The sequence below is a fragment of the Somniosus microcephalus genome, unplaced genomic scaffold, assembly GCF_052327205.1.
Source record: "Somniosus microcephalus isolate GS21.2 unplaced genomic scaffold, FLI_Smic_1.0 unresolved_chr4, whole genome shotgun sequence".
Lineage (NCBI taxonomy): Eukaryota > Metazoa > Chordata > Chondrichthyes > Squaliformes > Somniosidae > Somniosus > Somniosus microcephalus.
Genome location: NW_028225182.1, coordinates 38,063,882 through 38,076,473, shown reverse-complemented (window position 1 = coordinate 38,076,473; position 12,592 = coordinate 38,063,882). Strand labels below are relative to the sequence as shown.

General features: G+C 58.0%; 1 protein-coding gene across 1 annotated transcript in view; it reads left to right on the top strand.

Moving 5' to 3' along the window:
* The window catches only part of LOC147090575 (GRB10-interacting GYF protein 2-like), a 136,616-nt gene that overhangs the window by 116,441 nt on the left and 7,583 nt on the right, over positions 1–12,592 (top strand). Inside the window, exons 28-32 of the mRNA XM_085977074.1 lie at positions 3,329–3,540; positions 5,122–5,279; positions 6,550–6,719; positions 10,548–10,607; positions 12,442–12,589. Of these exons, the coding sequence (XP_085833200.1) occupies positions 3,329–3,540; positions 5,122–5,279; positions 6,550–6,719; positions 10,548–10,607; positions 12,442–12,589 (748 nt within the window). The remainder of the gene's footprint in view (positions 1–3,328; positions 3,541–5,121; positions 5,280–6,549; positions 6,720–10,547; positions 10,608–12,441; positions 12,590–12,592) is intronic.

Here is a 12,592-nt window from a genome sequence, read left to right as displayed (position 1 = left end):
TCCTCTACCCCCTCCCCACACAATCGGGGAGAAGAAATTGAAGTGGAACTTTATTAAAAAAAAAAAACACGATTTAGAATTTTAAAGCCTTTTGTTCAGACAGTTCTTTCCATTCACCTTTTCCTCCGTTCAGTCACTTTTTTCCCTCCTCTCTCATCTCACTTCTCTTTCGCATTGCACCCTGTCTCTCACTCTTCCCCATCTCTTCTCCCAACATGCTACTCTACCGCCCTCCCTCCCCTCCCCTCCCTCCTCCGCCCGCCCGCCCTCCCTCCTCCGCCCTCCCTCCTCCGCCCGCCCTCCCTCCCTCCCTCCGCCCGCCCTCCCTCCGCCCCCCCGCCCTCCCCCCGCCCCCCCCGCCCTCCCTCCTCCTCCCTCCTCCGCCCTCCCTCCTCCGCCCTCCCTCCTCCGCCCTCCCTCCTCCGCCCTCCCTCCTCCGCCCTCCCTCCTCCGCCCTCCCTCCTCCGCCCTCCCTCCTCCGCCCTCCCTCCTCCGCCCTCCCTCCTCCGCCCTCCCTCCTCCGCCCTCCCTCCTCCGCCCTCCCTCCTCCCTCCTCCGCCCTCCCTCCTCCGCCCGCCCGCCCTCCCTCCCTTCTCCGCCCGCCCTCCCTCCGCCCCCCCGCCCTCCCTCCTCCGCCCCCCCGCCCTCCCTCCTCCGCCCCCCCGCCCTCCCTCCTCCGCCCCCCCGCCCCTCCTCCTCCGCCCCCCGCCCTCCCTCCTCCGCCCCCCCGCCCTCCCTCCTCCGCCCCCCCGCCCTCCCTCCTCCGCCCCCCCGCCCTCCCTCCTCCGCCCCCCCGCCCTCCCTCCTCCGCCCCCCCGCCCTCCCTCCTCCGCCCCCCCGCCCTCCCTCCTCCGCCCCCCCGCCCTCCCTCCTCCGCCCCCCCGCCCTCCCTCCTCCGCCCCCCCGCCCTCCCTCCTCCGCCCCCCCGCCCTCCCTCCTCCGCCCCCCCGCCCTCCCTCCTCCGCCCCCCCGCCCTCCCTCCTCCGCCCCCCCGCCCTCCCTCCTCCGCCCCCCCGCCCTCCCTCCTCCGCCCCCCCGCCCTCCCTCCTCCGCCCCCCGCCCTCCCTCCTCCGCCCCCCCGCCCTCCCTCCTCCGCCCCCCCGCCCTCCCTCCTCCGCCCCCCCGCCCTCCCTCCTCCGCCCCCCCGCCCTCCCTCCTCCGCCCCCCCGCCCTCCCTCCTCCGCCCCCCCGCCCTCCCTCCTCCGCCCCCCCGCCCTCCCTCCTCCGCCCCCCCGCCCTCCCTCCTCCGCCCCCCCGCCCTCCCTCCTCCGCCCCCCCGCCCTCCCTCCTCCGCCCCCCCGCCCTCCCTCCTCCGCCCCCCCGCCCTCCCTCCTCCGCCCCCCCGCCCTCCCTCCTCCGCCCCCCCGCCCTCCCTCCTCCGCCCCCCCGCCCTCCCTCCTCCGCCCCCCCGCCCTCCCTCCTCCGCCCCCCCGCCCTCCCTCCTCCGCCCCCCCGCCCTCCCTCCTCCGCCCCCCCGCCCTCCCTCCTCCGCCCCCCCGCCCTCCTCCGCCCCCCCGCCCGCCCTCCTCCGCCCCCCCGCCCTCCCTCCTCCGCCCCCCCGCCCTCCCTCCTCCGCCCCCCCGCCCTCCTCCTCCGCCCCCCCGCCCTCCCTCCTCCGCCCCGCCCTCCCTCCTCCGCCCCGCCCTCCCTCCTCCGCCCCCCCGCCCTCCCTCCTCCGCCCCCCCGCCCTCCCTCCTCCGCCCCCCCGCCCTCCCTCCTCCGCCCCCCCGCCCTCCCTCCTCCGCCCCCCCGCCCTCCCTCCTCCGCCCCCCCGCCCTCCCTCCTCCGCCCCCCCGCCCTCCCTCCTCCGCCCCCCCGCCCTCCCTCCTCCGCCCCCCCGCCCTCCCTCCTCCGCCCCCCCGCCCTCCCTCCTCCGCCCCCCCGCCCTCCCTCCTCCGCCCCCCCGCCCTCCCTCCTCCGCCCCCCCGCCCTCCCTCCTCCGCCCCCCCGCCCTCCCTCCTCCGCCCCCCCGCCCTCCCTCCTCCGCCCCCCCGCCCTCCCTCCTCCGCCCCCCCGCCCTCCCTCCTCCGCCCCCCCGCCCTCCCTCCTCCGCCCCCCCGCCCTCCCTCCTCCGCCCCCCCGCCCTCCCTCCTCCGCCCCCCCGCCCTCCCTCCTCCGCCCCCCCGCCCTCCCTCCTCCGCCCCCCCGCCCTCCCTCCTCCGCCCCCCCGCCCTCCCTCCTCCGCCCCCCCGCCCTCCCTCCTCCGCCCCCCCGCCCTCCCTCCTCCGCCCCCCCGCCCTCCCTCCTCCGCCCCCCGCCCTCCCTCCTCCGCCCCCCGCCCTCCCTCCTCCGCCCCCCGCCCTCCCTCCTCCGCCCCCCGCCCTCCCTCCTCCGCCCCCCCGCCCTCCCTCCTCCGCCCCCCCGCCCTCCCTCCTCCGCCCCCCCGCCCTCCCTCCTCCGCCCCCCCGCCCTCCCTCCTCCGCCCCCCCGCCCTCCCTCCTCCGCCCCCCCGCCCTCCCTCCTCCGCCCCCCCGCCCTCCCTCCTCCGCCCCCCCGCCCTCCCTCCTCCGCCCCCCCCGCCCTCCCTCCTCCGCCCCCCCCGCCCTCCCTCCTCCGCCCCCCCGCCCTCCCTCCTCCGCCCCCCCGCCCTCCCTCCTCCGCCCCCCCGCCCTCCCTCCTCCGCCCCCCCGCCCTCCCTCCTCCGCCCCCCCGCCCTCCCTCCTCCGCCCCCCCGCCCTCCCTCCTCCGCCCCCCCGCCCTCCCTCCTCCGCCCCCCCGCCCTCCCTCCTCCGCCCCCCCGCCCTCCCTCCTCCGCCCCCCCGCCCTCCCTCCTCCGCCCCCCCGCCCTCCCTCCTCCGCCCCCCCGCCCTCCCTCCTCCGCCCCCCCGCCCTCCCTCCTCCGCCCCCCCGCCCTCCCTCCTCCGCCCCCCCGCCCTCCCTCCTCCGCCCCCCCGCCCTCCCTCCGCCCCCCCGCCCCCCCTCCCTCCCTCCGCCCCCCCTCCCTCCCTCCGCGCCCCCCCTCCCTCCCTCCGCGCCCCCCCTCCCTCCCCCTCCCCCTCCCCTCCCTCCCGCCTTTCCCCTCTCCCCTCCCCCCCCCCCCCCCCCACGCTTCTCCTGTTCTTGCCATGTGCAGTTTTCTTTCCTCGAGTTGGCTATAGTAACTTTTCCTTGCTCCTCATGGAGTAGATGTTTGTCATGTGGTCTTGCCCCATTCCCCACCCCTCATTGTGTATTAGATGGAGAGGTGGCTGTTACCTAGTTGCTGTTGTTTATTGGGTTGGTCTGTGGCCAGTGACTAGATGGTTTTACAAAGTGACGGATGATGGCTAGGATATATTGTCTTGTTTTTCTCTGTCTTTGCTGAATACTTTCCCCCCCCCCCCTCTTTTCTGCCTGCCACCAGCATTCCAGTATACCTATCAACAACTCGTCGGTGTGGGGATTGCCCAGTCAGTGGGGTTCTGATATGAGCAGCATGTGGAGTGTGCACGAAAGTAAGAACTCGAACATCAGCCTGTGGGGGGATGAGGCTGTGAAGAGCACGGGCCCTGTGATCAGGAGCGCAGGGTTGAAGAACAGCAGGAGCAGTCCTTCGCTCAGGTTTGTCTCCATTCTCCCAAACACTGAACAATGCTCAGTTGTTCATGTTCCAATAAGTGTGTGTGTGTGTGTGTGGTCGACATCGAAGTGCGATTGTTTTAAGTGGAACATAATACACTTGTAAGAGGGCACTTTGCATCCATTTCAAAACCTATATTCTGATGTTGCTGGCGATCTCCCGTGGATTTCTACAGGCTTCACGGGTGGTCTGGGGTTAAATTTTTGATCTGTAGCAGCCACAGTGGCCTTGTCTTGTCCTGTCCCTTTAATGTCACTGCTGCCTGTGGGGATGTGTCCCAGATGGGCACACTTTAAGGTCAGTGAGAGGCTAATTGCTTCGGCAGCAGCTTGTAAATCGTTTGATCTTTCCCGTGAGAGACCAACCTCTCATGGTCAGGAAAACCACGAGAAATAGCTTTTTAAAATATACTTAATAAAAATAAGAAGTATGGAGGGGTGTTGATTGATAATGAAGGGCCCGTTCTAGCCTGAAATGCAGAGTGTATTCTCCCTTTTGTTTGAGGATTGGATGTCTGATGTGCACGGATACCGATCGCCCTGTTTGAGGCTCTAATGAAGCTACAGTAAAGTCACGTTAAGGAGTTTGTCCGATCTGGGATGTACCATCTCTCCCTGTAAGGACACGCCCCACTTGCCCAAACCCTGAGCTTCGGCGCAGGCTGGCAGAGCCAAGCCTCCTGATTCCCAAGAGTCCAGAGGTACTGCCAGAGTTTAACCAGCTAACACTTGCAGCGTACCAGCGCAGAGCTCTGTCAGCTCCCTGTTACTTGTCGAGCGAGGACTGGCCGACACGTTCGAGCATTGACTTATAGGATCGTCTGGAGCAGAGTGGAAAGGGCCCGAGTGACGAGTCTATCCCTCAGGTTTCATCAGTGGGGCAAAACCAAGGGTGTTTTCCAGCATCTAATGGTGACCTAATAGAGGTCTTCAAGATGATGAGAGGTTTTGATAGAGTAGATGGAGAAAAACGACTCCCCCTGGTGAGTGGCTCAATAACCAGAGGCCACAGATTGAAAACCATTGGCCAAAGATCTAGAGGGACGATGAGAAATGTTTTCACTGAGCTGTGGGGATCTGGAACGCCCCACCTGAAGCGGTGGTGGCAGCTGATTCCATCAATCATTTTAAGAGGGAGTTGGATGGATACGCGAGGATGAGGAACTTGCAGGGTTACAGACAAAATGCGGGAGTGTGGGTCTAAGCACGACTGCTCTTTCAACGAGCCAGCACGGGCACGACGGGCCGAATGGCCTCCTGTGCTGTAAGTTTCTGCCATTCTTTGATCGACAGTGCTTCACTTTTTGTTTCATTAGTGAGTCAGGCTGGCCGGCCATTCAGGTGTCTTGGGGAGCTCTCGGGGCTTTCCCTGGGTTGGTTCATTCCAGAAACACGACTCGACAAAGTAGATTAAGGCTGTGCAGTAACTTGCTTCCAAGTTTCAGTCTGGTGTGGTTCAGTTCCACACTTCCCAGGTTGGTTTGGGAGGAGCCTTGTGTTTGGACTTTTATCTGGTTTGTCCTACTGCCGTGTTGGTGACCACCAGGAACGTTCTTTTTGCAGCGACTCGTATGGAATTCCTACCAGACCGAGCAAGAAGAAGACTGAAGACGAGGAGAAGTTACTGAAGCTGTTCCAGGGAATGAGCAAAACTCAAGACGGCTTCACACAGTGGTGTGAGCAAATGCTGCACGTCCTTAACACAGCCAACAACCTTGATGGTATGTCCCGACAGAGTGTGTGTGTGTTCAATCTAATCGCATTGGAGCTGGCCTGGTAGCTAAGCAGGGTGTTGGGACTTGGTGCTCGGAAACCCTCATTCAAAGCCAATCTTTATAGTTTGATTATATTAGAAGTTGAGGTTCTCCGTTTTCCATCTGCTTGTTTTCGGGATCGAGAGCGCACCCTTTCGGTGAGAGCGTGAGGCATTTTATTTGGCTTGACTATGGGAGAGGGGTTGCACCTCCCGGTTGCAGAGATGTGAAGCCTTCTTTGTAAGCTGTGTGTGAAGTGTCCCAATAAAGATGCTCGCTCCTTGAAGTGCCGGAGGGTGGGTTGCTTCCCAGACTGCTGCCATTGCTGCTTTTAGATGGTGGCTGAGAATGGCCAACTCCTGTCTCCTGCCATCCTCTCCCCTCTCTCTCTCCCCCCCCCCCCCCCCCCCCAATACACATGCACACTGTGGTTGTGATTAGTTAGCTTAGTACAGTGGGGGAGTTGGCTGTGAACCCATTCACTGCCTTCACTCTTCGCTCCTTGCAGCCACCTTTGCGTCCGTTGCTTTCAGCCCAATTGGTCGCTCTTGACCGAATTGACCATTCCCTGCGCTTCTTATTGGTTCTATCCACTGGCCCGTCCCTGAGATTCCGACTGGGGTCCTACTTGGCCATCTTGGGTGTCTGAGGGTAGGTGAATGTAAAAACCTGGAGCTGCGATTCCAATGTGTGAGTGCCTGGGATTCTAAGGAATTGGAATTAAATTGAGAGAACTTGACCCTTCCCCCAATTTCTTCCCTCAGAGTTTGATCCTGTTTTCCTTGATTTTGGTGAAATTTCAGGCGCTCGCACTATTTGGGGGGCGGGGGGGAAGGGGGTGCTCCTTCGTGTTTTAGGCACTCGGTGCGTACATCAAACAATCCCAGGCCATGTACAGCATGGCTGGTGCACAGCGGAGCTCCAGCATCAGAAGAGCAGCCTTTGCTGAAGACCAGGGTTCCATTTTCCACTTCCCACACCGGCCATTGTGGCTCTGGGTAAGATTACTGGTTTAGTGTCTGGTCGGAGAGCCGCTCTGTGCTGTTAGCCCACACACACTCTGAATTGAGACGGTCAACACTCATTTTTAGGTCAGATCTTCACGGCCAGCCGAGAGAGGACACTTGGTTTGTCTGGTTCTTTGGTCCAGAGAGCCCGAGTTTCTCATTTAGAAATTGAATTTGGACTTTTTTGACCGTTGTTGCCTCGGTTTTCACTGGCACCCTTGTCGTTGCAGTCCCGACGTTTGTGTCCTTCCTTAAAGAAGTGGACTCGCCATACGAGGTGCATGATTACATCCGTGCTTACCTGGGCGACACCCCTGAGGCCAAAGAGTTTGCCAAGCAGTTCCTGGAGCGCCGTGCCAAACAAAAGGCCAACCAGCAAAGGCAGCAGCAGCAACAACAGGTAGTGTACAAAGGGTCAACATTGCACCACGGCTCTGCTTTCCAGTGTCAAACTGAACCTTTCCCCTGTGTGGTGAATATGTCTTTCATAAGAAACTCCCAAAATGCTTCATTATCGTTGTATGTTAATCTACTGAATTAACGTTAGATTAATAGATTTATGTCCGCCTTTTTCACCCTGGCTCAAAACCGTTTCATGACGTGACGATTTTTTTCTTTTCCCATTTTCTCCCTCCCTGCTTTGACTATTGCTGGGGCACTGTTCACTCGCCCGACCATACCTTGCTCAGCTGACCATTTTCTTTGATTCCTCATCCTCTGCGCATCGCAGGAGTGCAGCCCAGCTTGATAGTTTCTGGGGGTGGGGGGGAGACCACCTGCTCACTGCACACATTATACAACGTCATGAAGCCCAGGGCCTGTGCTATTGTTTCTTTCCCCTTGGCTCCACGTCTCCGAGCTCTGGCTGCCAAAGTTTGGGACAAAGTCCCCAGACTCTCTACAAGAGTAGGCCAGATACTGCATCAAAACTGTTGTCTATCCAGCATGACTTGAATGTTTTTGTTTTCTTGAGAAACTAAGGTGTTGACATGGGATGATGACGATTCATAAAACTTCATACCAGGCTGATCGTAGGACTGCCTAGAACAGGGAAGCAATAGCTCGTACAGTAACACCACTGACCGATCCTATACTTGGAAACGGTCACAAGTGCTGCAGGGAAGAACAGCTAGCATTGGCAAAAGAGGCACAAATTAGAATTTCACTTTCCGTGTGGCACTCAATGAAACCGAGGCAAATTAAACCCATTCCCTTTGAGGAGGTAACTTGGTCCAGTAACATCGCACCCTTCAGCTTGAAGGAACTGGCATCACCTGGGACAATACTACTGAAACAGTCCCAGTGCTGGTTAGCACTGGGCACCCTTCAGATTGTACTAATGCTTGCCTCCTGGAGGGATAGTTGAAACAAAGTGTGGATATGAGGATCAGGGAGAGAAGTCTCTACTGGCTGGAGTCATACCTAGCATGGAGAAAAGATGGCTGTGGTTTGTTGGAGGCCAGTCATCTCAGCCCCGGGACATCGCTGCAGGAGTTCCACAGGGCAGCGTCCTAGGCCTAACTATCTTCATCAATGACCTTCCCGCCATCAACATGTCAAAAGTGGGGACGCTGGCTGATTGCACAGTGTTCTACTCCATTCGCAACTCCTTAGATAATGAAGCAATCCGTGCCCGCATGTAGCAAGACCTGGATAACATCCAGGTTTGAGCTGATGAGTGGCAAGTAGCATTCATGCCACCAGGCAATGACCATCTCCAATAAGAGGCAGTTTAAGCACCTTCCTTTAACGTTCAATAGCATTGCCATCGCCGAATATTCGACCATCAACATCCTGGGGGTCGCCATTGACCAGAAACTCAACTGGACCAGCCACATAAATGCAGTGGCTACTAGAGCAGGCTAGTGACTCACCACCTGACTCCCCAAAGCCTTAGCATCACCTACAAGGCCCAAGTCAGGAACACTCTCCAGTTGCCTGGATGGGTGCAACTGCAACAACACTCAAGAAGCTCGACACCATCCAGAACAAAGCAGTCTGCCTGATTGGCACCCCATCCACCACCTGAAACAGCCACTCGCTCACCACCGACGCACCGTGGCTGTAGTGTGTATCGTCTATAAGATGTATTGCAGGAACTCGCCATGGCTTCTTGACAGCACCGCCCAATCCCACGACCTCTACCACCTAGAAGGACAAGGGCAGCAGGCGTATGGGAGCACCGTCACCTCCAAGTCAGACGCCATCCCAACTTAGACATACCTCGCCGTTCCTTCATTGCTGGGTCAAAATCCAGGAATTCCTTCCCTAAGCACTTTATGGAATATATTCACATGGTCTGCAGCGGTTCAAGAAGGTCCCCCAACACCGTTTTAAGGACAAGTAGGAATCATGAAAGACACATTTCTGTAGCGCCTTGCATAATCTCCAGACGTCCCAAAGCGCTTTACAGCCAATGAAGTACTTTTTTGGTGTGTAGTCACTGTTGAAATGTAGGAAACGCAGCAGCCAATTTTGTGCACAAGCTCCCACAAACAGCAATGTGATAATGACCGGATAATCTGTTTTTAGTGATGTTGATTGAGGGGTAACTATTGGCCAGGACACCGGGGAGAACTCCCCTGCTACTCTTCGATACAGTGCAATGGGATTTTTTACGTCCACCTGAGAGAACAGACGGGGCCTCAGTTTAACGTGTCATCTGAAAAACAGCCCCTCTGACGTGCAGCGCTCCCTTAGCACTGCATTGGAGGGTCAGCCTAGATTTAACGCTCGGATCTCTGGAGTGGGACTTGAACCCACAACCTTCTGACTCGGAGGCACGAGTGCTCCCCACTGAGCCACGGCTGACCCTGGTGATGGGCAATCAATGCTGGCCGTTCTAGCGACGCCCGTAATCCCGAGGATGAATTTAAAAGAAAAACATCCTCTGGAGGACCTTGGGAGAAGACCCCCCCAAAACGTATCTGTGATCCCCGGCTTAGTGCAGTTACACGCAACCCATCACTTTGGGGCTGAGTAACCCACCTTTATTTTGATGGCGTAGTACCTGTGCATCGTTGGGAAGCCCTTTCTAAATCTCTGCGACTTTTGTATGCTGCAATATGTGGAAGATGAGGGATGACTAAGGAGGATTATCTACCATGTCTTCATTCTTGGAAAGATTTGCATCTCACTGGCACAGCACAATTCTGCCTCTCTGTCCCTGCGGTTTGAGGGGACACGGCTGTGAAGTGGTTCGTTATGGGCAGGCTTGATGGACCAGTTGGTCATTTCCTGCCCGTCCGTTTCGTATGTTTGTATTTTTTTTTTGTGGCTTTGCTTAGCTTTCAGTTTGGAAAAAAAAAACTGGTGCAGTGGAGTCCTGGGGTTTCATCCAACGTGGGGATAGGAGAGCGCGTGTGGCATCGACTGTGAGAGATCTGGCACTTTGTGTCTGCCCAACACTTGGTTTCCCTAGACCTATCTAGCTATAATGCACTCCTGCAATGTCTAGAGGATGCATGTCATTTGAAGAATGAAGACCCTTCAAGGTAGGCAATCTACCTGGAGAGTTGAGATCTTGAGTCAGTCGGCTGTTTGACTATGGAGGGCTCCTGATCTTGCGCAGTGTCTGCACACGTACACTTTCTTGCAGGGGGTCACCGGCTGGCTAGCAATCAGGAGTGGGACCCTGGCTGGAATTTTTTTTTTTTTTTAATTGTCGGGCTGTGTTGAAGCCCAAATGCAAGAGTACGAAGACAGCGGTTTGAGTTGATCTACCTCTTGGCCATAGGGTGGGTTTAGGGAAGAGGGGGAAAACTCTTGGCCACAAGGAGGGAGTCAGGGGGCAGGAAGTAATGTTGAATGGTCCTCAATGCAAATCAGGGCTTTTAGACCCAGATTCAAACCTAGAACCAAACTTCAAGTAGGGTTTGATGAAGGCAACTCCCTACTGACTCAATGGTGAAGGGCTCCCTGTTGGCCATTTCTAGTTGTGTGTGGCAGGGAGTTATATCATTAGTGACTGTCGATCATAGACTAGCCTGATCCTGAATAATCCCTTTATCTTGTGGGTGGGTGGGTTGTGAGGACCAGACAGCTACTCTGTGTAACTTGGGAAAAATCTCCCCCTTCCTGTCTTTTCGTTGCCCCTCCCCCCGCCTTTCCTGGCCCGGAAAAAGGTATCTCCTATTTCGGAGTAGCATATCGCAGTAACATGCAGTGGACATATTGTGTTTGGGTCCAATTCCTCAAGGATTTATGGTGTTTTCCCTTTCTTTCCTAGTTAACAAAGGAACTTTTAGGCCTCACTGGGAACCTCGCTCTGCAGCCTGACAGGTTACAGGTTAGCATGGAACTTTTCTTCAGCTTATCTCATTACTGCCGTAGTTACACTAGACCAGGCGCAGGATTGTGTTTTCATTGGCTCTTAAGGGCCTGGTGGTGGCTGTTGGTTGGTTATTGAAGAGATGGCGCCTAGGACCATCCAACCCAAAGAGGCAGTGGGAAAGAAACGAGGGCGAGGAGTGAAGCTAGTGAATGACCGCAGTGGGTTAACGCACCTACGCTGTTCTTGCCTGTTCCCGATTGTAGGACAATTGTGTTTGATGGAAGTTCTTATCCCACTTGTATATGGGAATTGGCTGTGGGAAAGCTGTCTTTTTCAAAATCTGACTTAAATTGCCATCGACACTTGAAGCAAATACAACTTGTCTCACAGAATGAGATCTTGGGTTACTTTGTGGAAGATGGGGGAGAAAGAGGAGGCGGGAAGGAAGCAGCGAGTGGGCAGGAATCAAAAGCACAGTTGAGGGAAAGGACAAAGGTGGCACGGTGTCGTTTTGGGTTTGAGTTCCAAAGAGCGGGAGCCGTGATAACTGGAGGATTGAGCCCCGACATTGGAATGGGGTGCAGCAATAATTTCCGAATGGGAGGAGAGTGGGATTCGGGCTGTGAGGTGTGGCTGGCGAAGATTGTTGGGATGAATTGGGATGAGAACGTGCCGGGTTTAGGATGTTGATGTCGGGCGCATTGTGCAGGGAGTCAGTCGAGCTTGGCCAGGACGGAGGTGGTGGGAGTGATGAGTGAGGAAGGGGGGAGAATTCTGACCATAAAGTTGGGGATTATCTGGGGTTTGTGGGGGTTGGAAAGGCTGGCCAGGAGAGTTTGGGCCAAATCCAGCTGCTGAAGGTGTGGAGTCGGGTTTGGTCAACAGAGCGTTGGATGGCGAATGAGGGCAAGCGGCCACTGATTGGCCCCGTGGAACAGCCGAAGCGTTGTGTTGCCACAGATCCAACGATCCACCTGAACCTATAGTTTGGTGGGAAACGTCCCAAACTGGGCTTGGGGCTTGCTGAAACCAGAGCTGCCATTTGCCACGGGCTGCAGTAGTTTCTCGGGTTAGAATGTAAACCTGACAGGAGGATCGAGCTCTCGCTGCTGTAGTGACTAATGATGCTGTTAGTCCTCAAAAACAAAACCACTTCCTCTCTCCGTGTCCACCCACCCCCCCCCCCCCCCCCACAAACTTTGAACGCTGTGGTTTAAATTCGAAGTGGTTCCAAACTTGTCATCTTATTTGGCGGCGGGGGCTTTCATGGAACGGTTCCCACATCGGCAGCACCCAGTGATTGGTGCTTTCACTTCCCAGCTGGCCATTGCGCAGGCAAGCCATCTGATCCTGCAGACCTCGCCTCGTAATTCCACCAAATGATACTATCTCTCTAAGTTTCAGTCAGGAGCCAGCGTGGGCTATTGCTGTCCAGGGTGGAGCAGTACTGCAAGCGGTGTATTTGGGATTGGGTAGCAGTTTTATCTCCTCTTTCCACCCCCCCCAACCCCCCAAATCCCTCTTTGCCTCCTTTGCTGATGGTGTCGACTCGCACTGGGTTGTGGTTCCACCCGCGCCGGCTGTTCTCGGAGAACCTTACTCGGGCGCCCACGCCAGGGGCATCAAAGCCCAGCCTGCGCTGTCCACGCCAAATCATCCACTTGCAGCAGGGATCAGGAGTTGGAACAGTGACTGATTTTCCTCCCCCGCTCCCCCCCTGCTCCCCACACCCCCCCAGCCCAGGGACGCTGAAGCCAGTTGCAATATCGCTTCTGCACGACTGGCTGAGTGAGATTGCTCCTCCAAGGATTTTGTTAAACTAATTGTGTGATGGCTTCTCTTGTGTCAGGACTCCATCTGGGGGATCAGTTCAAACAGCCTACAGTCACTATTCCAGGCTAATCACAACAGTGCACAGCAGTCGTCTTACGAGAGTTCGCAAGCTGGGAAAAAGAAAAAGAAGCAAAAGATGGTGCGGGCTGATCCTAGTATCCTGGGTA